General features: G+C 38.8%; 1 protein-coding gene and 1 pseudogene across 1 annotated transcript; both read right to left on the bottom strand.

Moving 5' to 3' along the window:
* Window positions 1–670: 670 nt before the first annotated feature.
* LOC121985570 (pectinesterase/pectinesterase inhibitor PPE8B-like) lies at window positions 671–2,882 on the bottom strand. The gene is made up of 2 exons (XM_042539106.1): window positions 1,857–2,882; window positions 671–1,398 (listed from the first exon to the last, which is right to left on the bottom strand). The coding sequence occupies exons 1-2, from the start codon at window positions 2,719–2,721 to the stop codon at window positions 710–712; spliced, it is 1,554 nt and encodes a 517-aa protein (XP_042395040.1). The 5' UTR covers window positions 2,722–2,882; the 3' UTR covers window positions 671–709.
* Window positions 2,883–20,982: 18,100 nt separating this feature from the next.
* Window positions 20,983–21,743, bottom strand: LOC121986976 (annotated as a pseudogene).
* Between the last annotated feature and the right edge of the window lie 200 nt (window positions 21,744–21,943).

The following is a 21,943-nucleotide window of genomic DNA, read 5'->3' as shown; positions in this document are numbered from 1 at the left end:
TCCCTCCATCAGCATTCCTGTGAGGCGGAGCAGACGAATGGGAAGAAATCGCCCACCAACCCCAACAACCGTCTCTTGCATCCCTCGCTGCCAAATTTTTATCGCTTGCAGTGTGTGTGAAGCCGCTTGCTAGATCAGTCAAACAGGATCATAAATTCCATGAACTATTAGGTAGGATTTCTCTATCTTGACGTATCGCTTTGCATTTTCCACCCGTCAAATAGTACGCAGGTGGTCCAAATGGTCCACATACTACTTGTAGTAATCTGGAAAAGAAATTTTACGAACTGGTACAAATTCACGCGCAATAAATCGCCTTTTATAGTAAAAAAATTGCCCAGCCTGCGACCTAACGAGCTTGCGCTACTCACGACAACTTTCTTTGGAAGTCAACAGATCAAGGCAGATCTATGCACAGATCAAGGCAGATCTATGGACAGCGGAGGTTTTTTTTTTTTTTTAAAATAATTTAGGTATGCGACTTTCCCCTATATAAATTCAAAAGTGCGAGCAACAATAATTTTAATGTAAGTGGTAGAAGAGTATAAAAATGAACGACAAATGATGGGCAATAACTTAAAGACACATCGTTCGGCATTGTTTGGATTCGCAAGTTGATCAGTAAGATTTCCGAATTGCATTAGAAACTTTGGAATATCTAAACCATTAATTGAAAAGTTTTAACTCAAATTATCATTAATTCGGATAATTACGCCGACAAGCCCGCCGTGTACTTAACTCCGGTGGCCGGCAACCACAAGTCACCATCTATGAACTGAGCAACAGTGAAGTTGGCCGCCATGGCTGAGTCGGTCAGCACGTGGTACCCGGCCCATTTGACTCTGTTATCCAGAACCGAACCCGGCCCATAGTTCATGTACTCCGCGTAGTAAAGTGTGTCCAGCGCGAAGTTCTGGTCCCACTCGAGCCAGCCCTCGGGCCGGATTATCGATCCGAGATAGGACTGCATGAACACCACCCGCGAGTATTCTTTCCACGGCCGCCCCAAGTACGTCGGCGTGGCGTTGGTGAGGTCGGCCTCGCCGGTGACGTTGCAGAACTGGAAGGAGAAGCCGGTGTTCTGGTTGGGGTCCCTCCGCCCCTGCGCGGTGAAGGCATTCTTCTGGTTCGGCAGCGGCAGCCGCGCGGAGAGCTCGCAGTTCTGGAACACGGCGGCGGCGTCGCCGAACACGAAGTCGATGGTGCCGGAGATGCGGCAGTCGCGGTAGAACTGGCGGAGGGAGTGCGCGTAGACCGTGTCCTGGAACCCGGTAAACTCGCAGCGGTAGTAGACGGAGAGGTCGGAGTTGGAGCGGAGCGCCACCGCCTGATGATTTTCCGGCCCCGCCGTGTTCTCAATCGTCAGGTCGCGCGCGATGAACCCGCTGCCCATCACCGCTGTGCAAATCCAACCACAACCATGGGTGTTAAAGTCGTTGATATATGTTTCCTACCGGTTCGCTTAAACCGAACCGTTCCACTGCATAAAATTTAATGTCCAGGCACCAAGAAATCTCCCCAGCAGTGAGACTGCTACTACGGCAGGCGGGAATTCTCCGAAGGCCCACCATTAATAGAACGGGTAAATAATGATGTAAGATATTCTGGTGTCTCAAAAATACGTACGATTCATGCAAGGCTGCCAAGGTCACCGCGGCGCATGTGAACGCCAAATCGGATTGCTTACGGCGACCGGCGTGGAATGTCCCAAATTAGGTTCATTTATTTTTAAATCAAAATATAAAACCTTAAATGTTAATTAAATGGGCGGAAAGGTTTTTTTAAGGCAGTCAAAAGGTTTGTTTGGTGAATGGTGATCGATGTTGGAGCACTATTTCCGATGTGATGGGACTCACCGAAGGTTGCGCTGCGATATGTGGTCCAGCCGCCGACGTAGCTGCGGTCGCCGGAGATGACAGTTTGGCCGACGCCGTCGCCGATGATCATTAAGTTCCACTTCTTTTTGTTAATCTCGACGTTCTCCTTGTACGCTCCCTTCTTCACGTATATCACGTATCGCCGCGCGCTATGGTCCGGAGCAGCTGCCACGGCGTCCGAAACCGTATCGTAATTCCCAGTGCCGTCCTGCGCCACCACGGCGTCCGCCGACGTCGGTTGGGAGGAAACCTGGAGTAACCTCCGGTCGGCCGGAGACACCCACTCCGGGAACCCCATTAGTCTCCTGCTGCCGGCGCCTCCTGAGGCGCCGGCGACTTCTCTGAGGGAGTTGGAGATGAGGGAGGTGATGGTATCCAGACCGTCGTCGATGACTGAGGAGTGGAACTTGCCGCTGAGGCCCTCCTTGCAGGTACCCTGGTTGCCGAGGGCGGCGCTCATCCAGGAGCGAAGGTCGAATCGGCGGTCGCCGATGCCACCGCCGGGGACGGACGCGGGGCTAGAAGTGGAGGAGGAGAGGGTCCAGGAGAGCTCGTCGGAGGAGAGGTCGAGGAGCTCGAGGCAGTCGGTGATGGCGGCGGAGAGGCGTCGGTCGCCGAAGGCGCTTGGAATTCTAGAAATTAGCGACGCCACGCGCTTGATCTGAATGAGGGTGGACTGCAAAGTGGACCGGAAGGAGGCGGAGGGGACGAACGGCGGCGAACTCGCCGCCGCAGAATCAGAGATATCATTCTCGCTGGAAGTGGCAGCGCTCGATGAGAAAGCTTGAGGTAGGAGGAGGAAGACGACAAGCAGTGAAGTAAACCCGAAGGCGGAAGAAGCCATTAGCGTTCTGCACGAGCGAGGAAGGAGCTAATGCAGAGTGATCTTGAATGAGCGGAGCGGAGCGGTTGCAGGGATGATCGATGTACATAGTAACATAGGCATAAAAAACGCGTGACAGCTGCACAGAGAAGGATATATCGATTCCAATAAACGATTCTCGAGTTGATTGATCGAGTTGAAGATGAGATAGAAGACGAGGGAAGTTTGAAGACGACATTTTGTTTTCATTTTTAGAAAGGAGACAAATACGAATAGGGAAAAGATTGCATCCATCAGTTTTTGATCCTCTTTTGATTAGATGGATATCACGTTTAGGAAAAATTATATTCAGCAGTAAAAAAAGTTATATTAAATTTAATAAAATATATATTTGATTTTATTTTAAATACTAAATTTAATAAAAATTATATATATATATATATATATATATATATATATATATATATATATATATATATATATATATATATCTACTCATTTTAATTTAAAGTGTTGAATTTTAAGAAAATTATATTCATTTTAAACTCTTTGTACTTAAAAAAATTTGAGAGACAGTAACTATATTTACATGAGGGAGCAAATAAAATTTTACCTACAGAGAGTGGAAACATAATATTTTAGATATGGGGACTACATGTTAGAATTTTTTCTCTAATTTATCGAAAATACAACTTAATATTTTTAAAATTTTCTATTGAGTACCATGTTTTCTAAGTCAACTTCGGTTGACTTTTTTTTGCTTCGGTTGAGTGATCTCTGCCATTCAGAAAAAGGCTCACCTGAACCCAACTTCCAGTCTTCTCGAGCGGGCTTCCCTTCGGCTTCTCATCCCTTGGAATCACTGTGTGTTTCCTTCTTATTCGTCGGCGTACTCATCCACAGTCTTCGTCCCTCAGATGCACCGCGTGCCGTCCTTCTCGCTAGCTGCGTCTTTTACTCATCGAGCAATCTTCCACTCCGGCTTTCGTCCCTCGGAACCACCGCGCGCTTCCTTCTCGTCCGCCGGTGTACTCTTCCGCAACACCTCATCCCTCGGACTGCCGTCCTTCTCCCTAGCTGCATCTTCCGCTCGACTACTTGTGTTCCTAAGCTCCTGCACACTTAGACACAAGGTTAGAACAACACAGGACCTAACTTAACTTGTTGATCACATCAAAACAACCTTGGGGTTCCAACAATCTCCCCTTTTTTGATGTGATCAACCCAAGTTAAGCTAGGGTCAAAAATAGACTTGAATAATGAAATAATATATTTTGCAATAACATGCAACAAGATAGAAAAAATTAAATTTCATTCCAATTTTCTACCTCCCCTTAGACTTATACTTTTTCTTCTCCCCTTTAATCACATAAAAAAATTGGGGTTACAAGAAAAAATCTAAGGGTTGACACTTTCTAAGTCAACATGATTTTCTGGAAAATATTTCTGGAAAATATTTCTAAGTCAATATGATTTTCTGGAAAATATTTCTAAGTCAATAAACATTTATAAGTCATTAAGAACTTTTTAGAAAATTTTGAGAACTTTGAAAATTTTACAATAATTTTCACAACAGCAATCTCAAAATATCAGAGAAAATTTCTAAGTTAAGAATAACTTTTGAAAAATTTCTAAGTTTTCACCTTAAAAAAAATTTTCTGAGCCCAAAACTTTATGCAAAAAAAATTGATGACATTAAAAAAATTTTCCATGCATTTATTTATTTATTTATTTTATTTAAACAGAATTCATTCTTAGGTTACTGCCACATATCTAAATTTCCATTTAAATCTTTCATTATTTTTTAGATCACAATTTTTCAGATTTAAAGCAGACAATATTAAGCATGCAGAAAGTTATATCATGTAAATTTCTATTAGTTTGTCGAGAATCTTTAATCGACAAGCTATTGTTCGAAATTCTTTCAATTCATTATTTAATGATTTTTTAGTTTTTAATTCGCAAAACTCTTTCGAGAAAGTAATTTGTAATTCGAAAAAATATTCGAAGAAAGTTTTCGACAACATTTCTAATTTGCATAATTCCTTCGAAAAAATGTTTTGAAATTTACAAAAGTCTTTCGACAAAATTTCTAACTTGTAAAATTCTCTTGTTAAAATATTTTGTAATTTGCAACAATCTTTTGACAACACTTTTACCTTACAGAATTCTTTCAAAGTTATTGGTAAACCAAAAAACGTTTTCAATGATTCGATTTTTAAATCGCAAAAATTTCCAAGCAACTTTTCATTTTCAGGCAACTTTTCAATAAATTTATCCAATTGCTCAGAAGGTGGAGACCATACCTGACTTACTTTGTCAGCGGTTGATTCTCCCCCTGTTGAGTTGCTTTCTTCCAATATCTCTCCCCCTTCATTGATGCTCTCATCTGGGATGAGCTTTCTGTGTCCTCGGGATGGAGATCGACTATCTCGGCAGTTTCCTCATTCTCGGAATGTTCTGTCGGCGGCTCGGTGTCCATCAAGGAGTCGGATTCGGCTTCAGCTACTTCTTCGTAGATCTTCAAGAACTTTTCCCAAAGTTCTTTTGCGTTTTTGTATTCTCCGATTCTGTCGAGATCTTCTTTTGGTATTACGGTTAGAATGTGAAATTTAGCTCGCGCGTTTGCCATAAACTCCTCACGTTGCTTGTGAGTCCAGAGACGTTTATCGATATCTTCTCCGTACGTGTTCTTCGGTTCTTCATAACCAAATTTCATTATTAAAGAAATACCAAAAATCTGAATTAAGGTATACCTCCATTTTTTATTTCCAGACGGAAAACTCCCCCTCGAATGCAGGTGGGTAGTCGCTAGCTTCGACCATCGTTTTGTTGCTTCAGACGGCGGTTAATCCTTCTGAGGCGTCTCGGCTCTGATGCCACTTGTTGGAGCGTTACGGCCGGCTAGGAGGGGGTTATTGGATAGTCCTGTAAACATAAAAACAAACAACCCTTCTCGAACTCTTTAAGCTAACACTTGTATAATAAAAGCAAAGCAGTAAATTAAAATCATAAAGAAAGAGGCACCAGTATTTACTTGGTTACAATTGATGTGGTTGTTAATCCAAGGAAAATTGAGTACTAAAACTCCTTCAGGCAGAGAAGCCTCTTACAACGTTGAAGCGCAGAAACAGAAGCTTAACTACAACTAAAGCGTACAAGTGTTTGGAAATGAAATGCTCGTGATTGTTGAAAAACTTTTGGACCAAGGCGATATTTATAGCCTTGGTCGGGGCGCCCCGAAGGGGTTCCGGGCATCCGGGGGGGGGGGGGGGATAAAAATTTATCCCCAACGTTCAGATCGCGTTTGACGCGATCTGGTCGATTTTCAAGGTCTGGGCGCTCGGAGCCATTTCGGGCGCCCTGGGATGTTCCGGGCGCCTCGGGCACCCCGGACTGGTCCAGGCGCCCTGGATAGTTCTGAGCGCCCTGGACCCTAAGTCAACTCCGGTTGACTTTTTTCGCCTCGGTTGGGTGATCTCTGCCATCTGGAAAAGGGCTCACCCGAACCCAACTTCCAGTCTTCTCGAGTGGGCTTCCCTTCGGTTTCTCGTTCCTCAGAATCGCTGCGTGTTTCCTTCTCATCCGTCGATGTACTCATCCGCAGTCTTCGTCCCTCGGACGCACCGCGTGCCATCCTTCTCGCTAGCTGCGTCTCTTGCTCCTCGAGCAATCTTCCGCTCCGGCTTTCGTCCCTCGGAACCACCGCGTGCTTCCTTCTTGTCCGCCAGTACTCTTCCGCAACACCTCGTCCCTCGGACTGCCGTCCTTCTCGCTAGCTGCGTCTTTCGCTCGACTATCTGTGTTCCTAAGCTCCTGCACACTTAGACACAAGGTTAGATCAACACAGGACCTAACTTAATTTGTTGTTCACACCAAAATAACTTTGGGGTTCCAACACAATCAAGTTATGTTCTGGGATGGTAGTATAATTCGGGGACTTACGCTCGATGAGTGCACCAGAATAAAGGGGGACTCCGATTCTAAGTTTGGATCCCTACCAACCTAGCGCTAAGGTAGTTGTTTGATCAACAACTTATGTTACGGTACAACTATGTGCAATTATGTCACCCTAATAATATGCTCAAATTATGTTCAGGTCCATGATATGCTATGAATATGTTAGGTTCATGATATGCTATGCCCACGTCCATGTATGCCTATGTATATGCTCATGATTAAGTTTATTCTTATGTGTATGTTATACCATGTAAGTATGCTTGTGCCTATGCTTATATACATGCTCATGTCTATGTTTATTTCATGTTCTTATGCTTATATCGACCCCCAATGCTTGTGTTCCTGTCTTGTATATGCCAGTGATCAGGGTCTAAGTTACCTAGAATGTGGTTTCCTTTAGTGTACTAGAGTATAAGCGCTAACTATTGCATAACACGGTTTTGAATATGCTAAGTCTCTCAACTCACATACTTTAACATTTCTTTTTCAGACAATAGCACAAATGAGACAGGAGGTGTTGTCGTGTTGACCAGTAAGCCAGCTCAAAACAATGACAGTACAATCTGAAGACCTTCCAGTTTAATTCCGCATTATTTTATGTTTCAAGAATAATTTATGTAATTTTTGAATTGAAAACTCACTATGGTAATATGTGCGAGTGGTGTCCGCAGTTATGTTAAATGAATTGTTTAAAAAAACTAGGGGCATTACAATAAACCAAATTGGCACAAACCTAACCTAAAACCTAAAGTCTAATAATTCAGGGGCAGACTCCAAACTAGTTGGCACATCCAAAATCAATAAAATTACCTAGATGGGTAATTAGAACTAATCTAATAGGGACAATGGTTTAACTGGATAAATGGTACTGGTGAAGTTTTGGATGATAGTAGGTTAGGAAAACTATGCCTATGCATGTCTTGGAAGATATGAATTCGACCTGGTGCATTTGGTTTAGTGGAACTAATTAAAGTTACCCCTTACAAATCCTAACTGGTTAGACCAGAGTTTTGTACTAAGTCCAGTGGATAGGATTATTTGAAAAATTTTGAAGGTGTGGTTACTCTAATGATGTCCAGGTGATTCACCACAATTTTGAAGTTTATCCAAAGAATGTTATTTGTTGAACTCAAAGCTAAACTTGAATATAACACAAAGCTAAACTAAACCCTAAAATCCAATCTAACTTATCTCATAAAATTATAGGATTCCCTGATTGAAAATATAGATCGAGTGAGATGATTAAGTATTTAAATAAATTAAATTAAAATAATTTAAATTAAAATAATTAAATTCATTAAATTAACTTAAATTAAACTAAGTAAATAATTAAACAAATTAAATTAAATTAAATTAAAAATAAAACTTAAAAAAAGAGGCGCTACCGAAGGCGCCTCCGTGGTAATTGGAGGCACCCTCGGAAGGGCAAAAAAAATCCTACCCTAATCGACTGAAGGTGCCTTTAGTCGGTTGAAGACGCCCTCCAAAACATATGGAAGACGTCTTCTATCAGGTTGGAGGCGCCTTCATGCGAACTTTTTCCAGCGAATAGAGGGCATCTCTATTCGCGAATTCTATTACGGCAAGGCACCTTCTAATGATTCTTTCACGGAACTTCTCAAATCTTTTATCTCCAACCCTAAAAAATGCCTCCTAGGTATACTCTAACTCAATTTATCTAGTTAATATTTGGCTACTTGTGTATTTCCTTTGTCAATCTGTGCTTACATGCTTTTAGGAAACGATGGCATGTTAACCCTAGCCCTAACAATGCCCCATCTACTAATGTTAGATTTCCCTCTGAGCGACGTAGGCTATATTGTCTAAAGCATACATATGTTGCATTAAAATTTAGATACTTGAGTAAGACTTTCTTTACCCAGTACTGTGTTCCTATTATAGAGATTATAAATTATTACCAGTTGGATAAATTAGTTTACTGTAGTAATTGAGTAAATTTAGACCTTTGTGCCCAGTTGTATAACAATCTAGTTAAGATAGATGACCTGACTTATTCCACTAGAGTTGGTGGTAAGGACTTTCATTTTTCGTCCACACTATTATATGACAGCTTAGGACTTAAGAGGTCCGCTTATCCATTTTTGTGCTACCCTAGTAGAGATTTGTCATTTCGCGAACCCTACTCTCATATTACATTAGATACTATCTACCTGTACTTTTTTTAGGAGAGATTACTTACAGTTATTGACTTTAGGTCACACTCACTTAGGGTACATGACTATATTTTATATCAAGTTCTGACCACCTATATTTTGCCGATCACATCTCGCGACGTTGTGACAATGCGGCCATCTCATTCCTTCTTCCTGTATGCATTATGCCATCGCCTTGATATCGACATTACATTACACATATACCACAATATCATTCATGCATTCAGTCTCGTCACTAGGTTATATGTCTATATGTCGTATTGTCACATTCTGATATACATATTCTCAACCATAGGGGTAGATATGACACAGGGTACGACTACTCCCCTTAGAGCATATGACGAGATTGGTCAACGTCAGTTTTCATTAGTGCATATAGATATCACTACTCAGGGGGGACTAGTTTAGGGAGTGGGACCACAACCAGATATACCAGGAGAGGACAAGGATGATTTTCCACCCATCATTTTCGACGAGGGAGAGGAGTTGCCAGCCTTTACGGTCGAGGAGCTTTACGGACACCCTTTGACTCTGACCCAACCCTCGACCTCGCTATTCGTCGAGGACTGAGTGGCTCAACTCAAGGAGTCTTCCGTACAGCTCCAACAGTCAATCTTAGATAGATTTAGCAACATTCAGGGAGAGATGACTATAAGTTCTCCTTTCTCCGGGAGGAGATGACCACTGGTTTTCAGCAGATTCTACGGATTATGCAAGCGCCTGAGCAACCCCCACCACCTCCAGCTGATGATGATCATCCCTAACTTTGTTTATTATACAATACATATTTTGGATTCAGTGATGTTTGGACATATACTATTTGCCACTCTTTATCTTTGTTGCTTGATTAATCTAGGAATGTGTTTCATAGATTAAGACAACTACTTTTCAAATAGTTTTTAAAATAGTTTGAAAATTCTAAAGAAAAAATCTTTACTTTTATTTTCTTCAAATTCTCATTTCCTTAGACTTTTAAAATTGATTTTAACCTTAGTCTAGGTCAAATCCATAGTAAGCATGTTCCCATAGATGTAGGACTTAAGTATCTCATAAACACATTGGGTCTACCTTGATTGTATATTCATAAACTTAGAATGACGTGAGATGCGTAGGCCCATTGCCTGGACTTAATATGCTTATATCTGTGCATCAACACAAGTCTGGACAGAAAATACCAAATTACAGTGATCAGGTTAAGTAATCTATCTTAGTTAAAATACTAATTGGATATAGGTACTTAACTTGACTAACTAAGTGAACATTGCTATATTCTGATAGTGAGTTAGTAATTAACGATTAGACATTTAAGAATAAATTCTAAATAGATATTTTTATATCAAGTTCAAGGAGAGGATATTTGAAAAAATTTCTTGAAAACAATCTTATTTGAAAAAAAAATAAGTTGACTCTGCTTTGAGGTTTTGACTGCTCCGACTTGAGCTAAGCTTATACAATAACTACCATACGAGCTTCTACGCGTCCATTTGAGGTTTTGACTGCTCCGACTTTCTGCTGTGACTCTGCTATGACGCTGTTGCACCTGACAACTGCTGAGGAACTGATTGACACCGAACCTAAGCTGATAATCTTCAAAAGGTGCTGGTAACGAATTTGTAATTTGTGTACTTACTTGCAAAAAGGACAAGTGTAGTGTGTTGCATTTGTTCCATATTTCTCTGTACTCGATTCCCTTTTTCGGGGGTACTGGAAGAGGTATTTTAGTAAATTACCCGTCGATAGGTCCGCGGGACCTGGGTCTTGGAGTAGGAGTCGTCGAAGGCTCCGAACCAAGTAAATCGAACTGTGTTTTTAAGTTTTCTATTTTTGCTTTTCACGTTTAACTTTTCGTTGCGTACTTTGATTTCAAAAGATGAAAAGATAAGTTTTTCATAATCATGTGATTCACCTCCCCTCTCACGTGTGGCTTGAACCAACAACTCTCTCTAGGGTTTATATAACTGAGAGCATCTCTACGTTAGATGCTCCATACATCACACACTTCTTCCATTATCATTGTATGAGCTCGCGAAGAGATCAGATCCAACAACCATTATTACCTCTCCATTCATCAGGTGACATGTGTTTGTAGGAGAATATCTAGGAGGTCAGAGATGACAACCTCATAACCACCTCTACATTCATTTAGTGCCGCGTGCCATAGAATATTCGTAGTCGTTATCTACTTTTATTGAGAGAGAAGGGGGGGGGGGGGGGGGGGGAAATGCTAATCCCCAGCGCCCCGTCAGTCCGATCCACTTACCACTTTAGTTATGCTCGTGGGGCGTCTGTGACTTGTAGAGAGGATGTCTGATATAAGGGCGAATGATGAGATATCGTTGATACTAAGTTGCCTAGATCTGAGACTGAGTCGAAGGGGATGTCTGCGAATGAGACAAAGAGGGGAGGTGTTAGTGACCTAGGTCGAGACCTATCTAGATGATGGTATTGGGATTTAAGACTGAGAGGACATGTATCAGCGGCATGGCCCGAGACTAGGATGATGATGCTAGGATCTGAGACAGAGAGGTGAGGTGTCGATGATATGGATTGAGACCTAAATGATGATGTCAGAATTTGTGGTTAAGAGGGGAGGTCGGTGTCGGTTGAGACATAGGTGATGTTGGTAGCTTGGCCCGAGATGTGGTCGGTGGTGGGATCCATACTTGATCTAACTTTAAACCTTTGAGAGGAGTGTATTGAGCGAGCTCAATTAGACGTGAATCTCCTTATGTTGAGTTTGACTCTCTGCATGTTACGTCTATCTCATTTTGACTTTGAGTGATAGTTAACTTTTGACCATACCGGACACTTAGGGTCCGCAAAATTCTGCCATATCAAATGGTATTATTTTTTATAATAGATTTGTTTAATGCTGGAATATGAACATATAATTAATTCATATATGAAGTGTGCTTAGACTAGAAAGATTTGACAAACGTAACTCTTATCATTTTTAATTAAGTTTGGACTATTTTTCTAGTATTCAAGTTGCAAGCAATTATCAAGTTCGATTGTATTTTTGAAATATTTTTTTTTGTCAATTCTTTAATCTTATCTAATGTATGTAGTTTTATAATGACTAAATTAGGCATCAAATGTGATAAAGGTAGCTTGAGAACCCCTCATTTTCTTTATTTTTTTATATTTTTGAATCAATTTTTTTTTAACTCCAAAAAATATTCTCCACTGCCGACATAGAGGTACATCGCCATCCAAGATATTGTTTATTTTTATTCTCTAATTTTGTTCGATATCAGTTTTTTTTTGTAGCTAAAAGAAAAAGGAGAAAAACTTTGCTTCGATTCTTCTCGCACTTCATTAATTGGGAAAAAGAATACAAAATCTCCAATCACATCTTCATTTATTTTCTCCATCTTTTGCTGTTTTGCATTTCTTCAAATTCTCTCTCTTCAAGCTTCACTGCATGCGTCTAATACTTGAGAGGATTTGCCTGGAGTCAGCAATTAGTTTCCCTCCTTCTCGGACCCCATCGCCGAGTTGAATTGGTTCCGATTATAAAGTCAGGGCGAAAATTATTGAATAAGCGACATTAGTTTTTTTTGTATTGAGCAAGCAACTAAGTGAGTGCCGAGTGGATGGCTAAGTGAGTGGCAAGCGAGTGGCTGAGTAGGTGCCGAGTGAGTGGTTGAGTGGGTGCCGATTGAGCGGTTGAGTAGGTGGAGAGCAAATGATTGAGTTTAGGCATGTGAGAATCACGCTTATAACTCGGTCGAAAGACGCGAGAGTCTTGATTTACCGATTGGAAGGTCTTTAAGTGCGTGGAGACCATGCTTATATCTCAGTCGAGAGATGCAAAAGTACTCTTTGGACACATGAGGACGACACTTATAACTTGATCGAGGGATACGAGAATTTGGATTTGCCAACACTAGAGATAATTGTTTGCTTGATATCTAAAGAGGGATATATATTTTTAAAGTATAAAATTCAAGTTTTAGATTTACATGTGAGATGACTTGAGTCGATAATCTCAAGTTGCCATGCATGATGGATAAATTGTTTGGGACGTGTTGAGATTCAATCAAAGTTCTATATTGAAAAGATTTGGAAAAGATTATGGGTTTAAAAGGATATCCATATACATATCTCCATAATGACATGATATTGTCCCTTTGGGTCTAGACCCTCATGGCTTTGCTCTTAGACTCTACCGAAAAGGTCTCATGCCAATAGAGATATCTTACATTCTTTTAAACTCATGATATTTTCTAAATCTTTTCAATGTGAGACTTTGATTTAATCTCAACAATCCTCCCCTTAAATGAAGGACCACAATTACTCTCATGATCCGGGCCTCCCCACGAGCATCCGACCACTCTTGACCTGCTTCGGACCTTGCTGTGAGTATCCGGTCACCCTGACCTGTTCCAGGCCTCCTCGCAAGCATCCGTACAGTGTCCGATTACTCTTGACTTGCTCCGGGCCTTTCTATGAGCATCCGGTCACCCTAACCTGTTCTAGGCCTCTCCGTGAACATCCGGTTTCTCTGACCTGCTCCGGTCTCCCCGCGAGCATCCGGTCACCCTGACTTACTTTATGTCTCTCTATGAGCATCCAGTCACGCTAACTTGCTCCGGCCCTCCCTACGAGCATCCGCATCTAGTCACCTTGACATGCTTCGGGTCTCCCCTCAACTTTTTCATTCAAGGCTGCTCCACATAGCATCTGATCTGAACCATGACTCTGATACTATTTGTTGCGGAAAGAGGGGGCAACACCTCTCAACCTCTAATGTGGAAGAAGAGGAAGAGAGAAAGAATCACGCGGAACAACAAGACAAAGACACACAAAAAGAGAGCAAACACGAGGAAGGAGAAAAGTTACCGTGGTTTGGCAGCGTGTCTACTCTACAAAAACGATCAAAACTTTATTAGAATTCTCTCTATACAATTGAATTATATTCCATAATTCTTGTGATTGTACAATATGCTTACAATGATTCCTATAAATATTGCATAAACCCCAGATCTAGTAAAATCGTAATAGAATTTGTTATGAAAAAAATCGTAACAGAATTCTGTTATGAAAAACTGTAACAAAATTCTGTTATATAAAATCATAACAGAATTTTATTACAAAAAATCTTAATAGATTTTTCTTCTATGACATCCCTAGCATCGACCTTAATCTAAATATGAGACACCCATCAATAGTAACAAAATAGATCATTTATTTTATTTGTCTATATGCCTCAAAAAATTTTTATGGACTAAGGCCAATTAGAAACTAGATAGGCTAATATTTGAATTATGAAACTATGTTAGATTTTATGCTTTAATATCATGAACTCACTATAAATTGAGCACGAGCATCTCTAAGATTGTATTGATCCCATGTTTCTGGAAATTGAGGTGGAAATGCCCTCGTCTAGCTTTGTTGGATCCCTATTATTGAATCAAGAAACCCAACAATAAGATTATGGCTTCCTTCTCTATCCAAATAAAATCCTAGAGAATAAATGATAAGCTATGTTAGACAACAAAATATAAAAGCTTAATTAAGCATAAGATGAGGTTTCGTGCCCGAAAGGTTCAGGGTTCGATCCTCGGGGTGTCATTGTCTGGGGTTAGCGTCCCGGCTATGCGCTTTCAACTATGTACCTGCATTTACCTCCCTCCATATTCGTGGGACCGGCTCTAGGGGCTGATGTGACGGTTCCACATTTTTTTAATTAAGCATAAGATGAGTATAATAAAAATTTGAAAATGTTAATAGTACAAAACATACCTTTTCTCTAGCAAATGGAATTTTTTTTCACCTTACTCATTTTGTCCAACTATTTTTGCAAATATATCAAGGACTACAAGGTCACCAATCTAAAACCATATTTGATACTACAAAAAAAGTTAAGATTTCCTTCATAAGTATAAATACATGACTAAATAATGAAGTAATAGAGCTTTTAGAACATACATATACTTAAATTAGGGCTACTAACATAAGCATAACATATACTGAAAAGTTACGATACCTTATTGACTACTAAGATAATTAGGTCCAAATAATATTAAAATAAAAATAATTACAGTAATAGTAATTAATTTTCAGCATGCATTCAGACATAGTATAATATCTTTAATATGCATACAGGCAGAAAAATTGAGATTCCATTGTACCTGATAAAACCTACATAGTTGAAGCCTAGACTTACTTAAACTTAATAGTCTAATTGAGATTCCATTCAGTATCTGAAAACCTATCACCACTTTTTGGTCAAAAGGTTTGTGCTCAACAAGTTTCATCCACAATGCAACATGAAGAGAACAAAAGGTAACCAGTAGATGCCAGCTTGTCAACATTGTAGCTGAGAATAGTAAATAATACAAGACTATCAACCTTCATTCCTTTTAGCAAATGTGATATGCAAAATAGACTATTTGTTGCTTCTAAAGGCATTAGTAAGTGTTCCTTATCTAATTGACAACGAGAATATAAGGCGGGGAAAAAAATTTAAGAGTTTACATGGGATTCTAGGATCTAAAAAAGGTATTGCTGCATTATTTGTCGCAGAGTACTCTTACACTTCAAGCATGGAACATTCTTATTTCTCCTCTTTTTCACTACAAAGTGATGGAAAAATATATTTTTTTCTTTCCTCTAGGATATTTTACTTCAGGTATAAAAATATTCACCATAATATTTCTTTTTCTAAATCATCCCAAGATCAATTTTTTTAAAAATAATTCTACTCTTTTTCTCTGCAATAAGATTTATGTTCATAAGAAGACATCATCTATTGGATGCTCAGTTCCAAAAATATTTATTTTGTTTAAACTTCTCAAAGATTAAATTCTATTTAAGCTGATCTAAAGGTGTCTGCTAAGAATATTGCATAAAAATTCAAAAAAAAAAAAAAATCAAGGAAACAAATACAATCAATCACTATAAGACCTACTCTTTTTGACTCACCTATCATAAAGAAGCATGTATACACCTTTTGACAAGACTTTCTCAAGTTTCACAGGTTGAACCTATTCAAAAATAATACATATCATGGTAATTTATTTCAAGATGCAAGTGTTTATGTTGAACACTGCCATTAAGATACAATGAAACAAATGCTTTTGGAGTCAAGCATGTACTATCTGTTTATGAGAAAGTGACACATGATATAGGTTTTGAAATAAAGATAATGGATAGTATAAAACCGTTGTCTTTTATATATGTTTTATAACACCACAAAAATCGTTGTCTTTTACAATACCCAAAGATATAGAATGATGCCCACATTTATAATTTCTTGAACTAATTATATACTTTTAACATTAGTATGAGAATTGTAATAATAAGTTATTTAGCTATGTTGTAGCATGTTTGATAGTCATCCGAGTGACATTAGTGTCACTTGTGCAGGTAGTTCTATGTTAGTAAGTTTTATCATCTTTGTCAAAATCTAAGGGCCATGATGAGTCCTAGTTGTGACAAAAAGACGAAACACTCACCCCCAGCATCCCCGTCGTATCCGACCCAAGGCCATCACGAGAGAGGTAAATCGTAGCATCCGAGAGAGCATGTGACGGACAGGGTATAATACAGGGATAGGAGATTATTCCCCAACTGCCCCGAGGATCGACCCTGCGACCTCATTGTGGCAACACCTGTCATATACCAACTCGGATGACCCATGGGGTCGCCATGATGAGTCCTAGTGATTCATATGAGAGTCGCTTAGGCGATACTAGGTTAAAGCTCTCCAGTGCATGATTTAGTTGATTGAGCTAAACTAGCATTGTTTCAGAGCTTAAGCACTTGGGCAAGTGCATTGCTTTTACACTAATCAAACTACCCAACTACATTTCAATATTTTAATTAGTGTATTATATTCTAGAAGAGATTATCAGATAAAATATCTAGGTACTCTACGCCTACATTATTTACAAAGGTACAGATAGTTAGCTAGCAACCTTGAGATAAATACTATTTATGATAACCTAATTGAATAAGCTATACATTGCATCACCCATGCTAGTAGTTATATATTTCTCTCTACTTTTATTATAAGTCTAGAAGAACTAGTCCAAGGAAGCAGTTGATAGGATAAGCATAACAACTTCATGAAAAATTTTAGATATGCACAAACAGTTTGAGGCAAAGATTGATACGTATATTGAAGTATCAATTGATCTACAATAGAAATCATCTACAATAAGCCTCACCGATCCTTCCATGAGAGATGATTGCCAAGAGTTTTTTTTGCAATTAAACTCTTTTTGAAAGTTGATTGTGGGCCGAATGTTCAGGAGAACGATTAATACAGTACATTCTAATCCATTGTTGGAGTTTAGGTTTGTCGAGAAGATTTATCTGTGATTAAAAATTCATCGTGCATTAAAAAAATTCAAGAAAATACAATTGATAATGTTCAATATAACAAATAGAAATGCTGACAGATTTTAATTCCTACAATACTAATAAGTTATGAGAATTATGAGTATATGCTTGATAATTTATTAGCTGATTGATGAATCTATGATATTTTAGTATTTGGTTGGATGTTTTTTCATCTCACCTCAAAGTATGCTTCATTTATTTTGAAGCTTACTTTTAGGATAATCACTTTGCGCAATGATTGTTTCCTTTTATCTTGAAAATGTATAATTTCTCAATAAGATATTTTGGTGCCACTTTTGAGGGGGGAATCATATAAAGCATGTTTAGCAAAGAAATTTTTTTAGTTTTAGCACAAGTTATTTGTTTTATTTTCTCTTCATATGACAAATGATCAACATTGACTACCTTTACAATCTATTTCTAAAACTTGGGTATTAATTTGATTCAATTAAAGATCAATTTTGAACTTTGTGCCAAAAAAGTTGTTATGAACACAAATAAGATCAGATGGAACAACTTGTTTGTTAATCTCACGACAACTTAATACTTATCCTTTCTATCTTCCACATAAAAGTTAAATATCATGTTTCACATTATGTTTTAATAAGAACATGAATGCTGGTTGAAATTAGCCTTGTAGAGGCCTAACATGGATTAAATGCAAATATAACAAAATAGTGAGCAAGGTCAAAATTAAAAACATAAAGAACCATGTTACTCTAAGGAGTTGAATATCATTAATGTGAGATAAACTAAAGATGCCACACTCTCATACTTAACTAGCTTATTATGATTTTTCTTCATTAGTATGTATTAGAAGCATACTACAATGAAAAATATCAATAAAGTGTTCGACAAAGCATACCACAATGTGTAGGGCATAAGGGTCATCATCCTGATCAATAAGAGCAAGAACTATAATATCCAATGGAAGTAGCTCAAGAGTCCAAATAAAAAAGCAAAAATTTGATGAAGGAAGTCTACATTGCAGCTCGATTTAAATTTGATGGAGGACATCCACCATTGTATATATATTAGATGTCACTTCCTTAGGTGACAATTCTCTTAAAATAGGACCTTGGAATCACAATAGCTTAGTTTGAAATACAAAAATAAGGGCCGAGTAAGTCATTATTTAGTAGAAGATGAATGATTACAAGATTGGTACTGTTGATGTTGTATGACAGTCCATTCATAAGCATCCAAGCACCAACATAGAGATATTGACGATGTTGAGGTCCAACCACCCTAACCAAAATAATTCCATCATTGCTTTGTGCCAATAACTGGTATGCATGTAGTACAACATAGAAGATCTTTTCAAATGATAATGAACCTTGAATTGGAACAACTTCATAACAATTAAAATCCTTCTGCTTCAACTCAATCTCTTAGAAGTCCGTGCCTAGGTTCTGATGAGTGATTCATAGAATCATACTGATCCATCAAGGAAATCAAAAAATTCCTACAACAAAAACAAACGAAAGGATGAAAAGGAGAAGATATTGGAACTGATAAGATGGTAACATTCTAAAATCTTGCTTCACAATAATACCTAATGGTAATCTAAATGCAGTCAGAAAAATAGTGAAAACAAGAAACGAGACAAAAATCTATGGAACATCAAAAACAAACAATTGATTGCTTATAAATACGAATGCAGACAATGAGAGCCATAGCAATACAACTTGTGCTTCACTTTAACTACACATATCATCAAAAGGGAGTTAGTGAAGGCGCTGGAATTCCATTCTGTTTAAATTTCCTTGTATAAAAATTATACAAGTACAGAACTTTTCCTACCAACCCGCATGTTCGATCAGACATGTGTTTGATCAGTCAAGTAAGTTCTTGACGGATCAACGCACACCTTGATCGAAGTACAAGATCGCTGGCCTCTTGTGTTGATATTCCAAAAATGATACAAAGAAAACTAACTAATTATGCAATGAAATTAAAGAACTAGTTGTACCTTTTCTTTGTAGCTAAAGACCTCTTGATCTTCTGCCGTATTCCTCTCCTCTTCTTGGACGTCGTGTGGGCGACAATCTACCAAGACAACACCACCCTCATTCTCTTCTCGATTTCCAAACCGCCAGCTACAAAATGAGCTCTTAGGATGGGGCACATTATCTTCTTCTTCCTCTTCTTCAAGCCGCCGCCCACCAAGGAGTAGAAGAGGGGGACGCTGACCTTAGCAATGAGGGGACCGCCGACCCTAGCAAGGAGAGGGGCCGTCGACTCTTAGCAAGGGAGAAGGGAGAAGGGGAGGGGCGTTGACCCTAGGTGAGGAGGAAAGGGAGGGGCGCCGACCACAAGGAGGAGAAGAGAGAAAAATTAATTAGGTTTTAGGAGCCACTACCTACTCCTTTTTATAGGCTTACCGCGGTTACAAAGAAAGAAAAATAACAGAATTCTGTTTAGAAAAATCTCCCTTTCTATAACCAAGTTAAACCAAATCAAGTTAAGACAAACCAAGTTAAGCCAAACCAAGTTAAACCAAACCTAGTTAAACCAAACATAGTTAAACCAAACCAAGTTATGGATGGGTGGATGCGAGACTTTATATAAAGACTACAACAAGAACCTAGTGGAGGAATTAGTTTAGGCCTCCTGATGGGCTTGGGCTTCCTGTGTTCGGCCTGAACGCCCAACCCAAGTCCATCAATAATAACCCATGCTACTAAAGAGTTATTATTAAACTACCGCACCAATCCCATATTACAATATGGACTCTTTCTTATCATGAGTGCGTTAATCTCCTTGTGTTTAAGATATCGTATGTCCGTTAATTAAATGAGTTACTGACAACTCAATTAATTAACATATGATTTCAAGAGTAGTACCACTCAACTTTATTATCATGCCGGACTAAGTCCACCTGCAGGGTTTACATGATAATCCTTATGAGCTCTTCAAGGGGACATCATCAACCTAAATAATTAGGACACAAATTCCTTCTATAATCAACAACACACCATATAAATAATACTATCTCCCAACTCATCGGACCTATTGATTTAACGAATAAATCTCACCCATTGATAAGTTAAAGAAATAAATACTAAGTATACATGCTTGTTATTATATAGGGATTAAGAGGACGCACATCCATAATAACAGAGGTTCTGTTCTTTTATGTAGTCAGTATAAATCGAACAACCTTAAATGGTCCTGCTCAATACACACATAGTGTACTAGTGTAATTTTATAGTCAAGACAGATTAATACCAAATTACACTACAACCGTTCTAATGGTTTGTCCCAATCCATCTTGGTTGTGAGCTACTATTTATAATTTATAAGGAACTGATAACATAATCTTCTGTGCGGCACCACACACCATGTTATCTATAATATAAATTAAATGAACAATTGCATTGACATATATATAATATAAAATGTAAATATTTGACCAAAGTGATTCTCATTTCAAAATATTTCAAAAAATGTTCATACAAAAGCTAAGCTTATAGTATACATCCCAACAGTTAGGTGCAAAATCCAGAAACTAAATCAAATTAATGCTTATAGTAAAATAAACAAACAATCAAACAAAATCCTACCGAAAAATCTAAAATTAACCTATACTTTCACAAGTAAAGAAGCACGCTCAAACTAGAATATAAATCAAAAAGTACAAGGTGAGATCCATGGAAGATGATGAGGTCTCCATGATCACAATTCCTTGCTCATGAAATGAATTCATTTCTAGACGAGAGCAAAGCCGAAGAAAATTGTGTGGATAGGAGATTCATCTTTTGTCCTCCTCTTCCTTCTCCAGCTACAATTTGATCTAGCTGGACAAACGAGATACATCAGATGGTCTCACAGGCTTCAACAAGAAATCTTCTGCTTCTTTTTCCAAACATCTACTAAAACATCATCGAATCAGGAAAAAGATGATCGTTTTTATTGAAATAATAGATTTTTTTAGATATCTATTGATTCGATTAGGAACATTTTTAGATGACTTTATGATCACATGGATTTCCCTCATCTTGGAGGATTCCTATCACAATATTAAGCTTTTTTAGGGTTTGACATTCGAAATTGCAAGAAAAGGTTTGTTCTCACCTTGATTCTCTTGAGTAGTTCATATCCTGTCAATTTTGGCATCCAGTTATCAGTAATGATCATGTTCATGTTTGGTTCCTGCTAGAATAATGGAAGAGAGAAAATTCTCAATTTTTTCAATCAGAATCCCATCTATCGATTGATGAATCCAAGGGAAAAGGACATGGAAATATATTGACTCACCATTCCCAATAGCTCCAGCGCTTTCGTCGTACTGTTCACAACCATGATTGCGATCAATCAACTGAAGAAAAGCAGGGGGGGGGGGGGGGGGGGGGGGCCTTAATTAACTAAGAAGAAAGAAGAAAAGGGGGTGAGTTCATGAAGGATCGATCGTCTCCTACCTTGGTACTTGGAACTCTGGAGAAGCATCGCAATGACCTCTCGGTCGATCGAGCTGTCGCCCATCACCAGCACATGGATCGTCATTTGCTCCCCTTCGGCTCCAAAGCCTCTTGCTCCTCTCGTTGGCAACGACATTGCAACTCTATGATTAGCAATGAGTAAATTGATCGAACAAGATGTAGATCGATCATGCATTTTCCGCCCTCCCAATCATGAGGTAGTTAAAGAAGGTGAATGATAAAGAGCAAACGCAAACAGTCGGAGGACGAGTAACGGATGATGATCCAGAAGGAGGAAAAGGAGGAGACTGTGGTGTAGCTAGAATTTGCATTCAG

Source organism: Zingiber officinale, chromosome 5B (assembly GCF_018446385.1).
Source record: "Zingiber officinale cultivar Zhangliang chromosome 5B, Zo_v1.1, whole genome shotgun sequence".
NCBI classification, from domain to species: Eukaryota; Viridiplantae; Streptophyta; class Magnoliopsida; order Zingiberales; family Zingiberaceae; genus Zingiber; species Zingiber officinale.
Note: the sequence above shows the minus strand (reverse complement) of the source record. Positions and strands in the feature narration are given on the sequence as shown.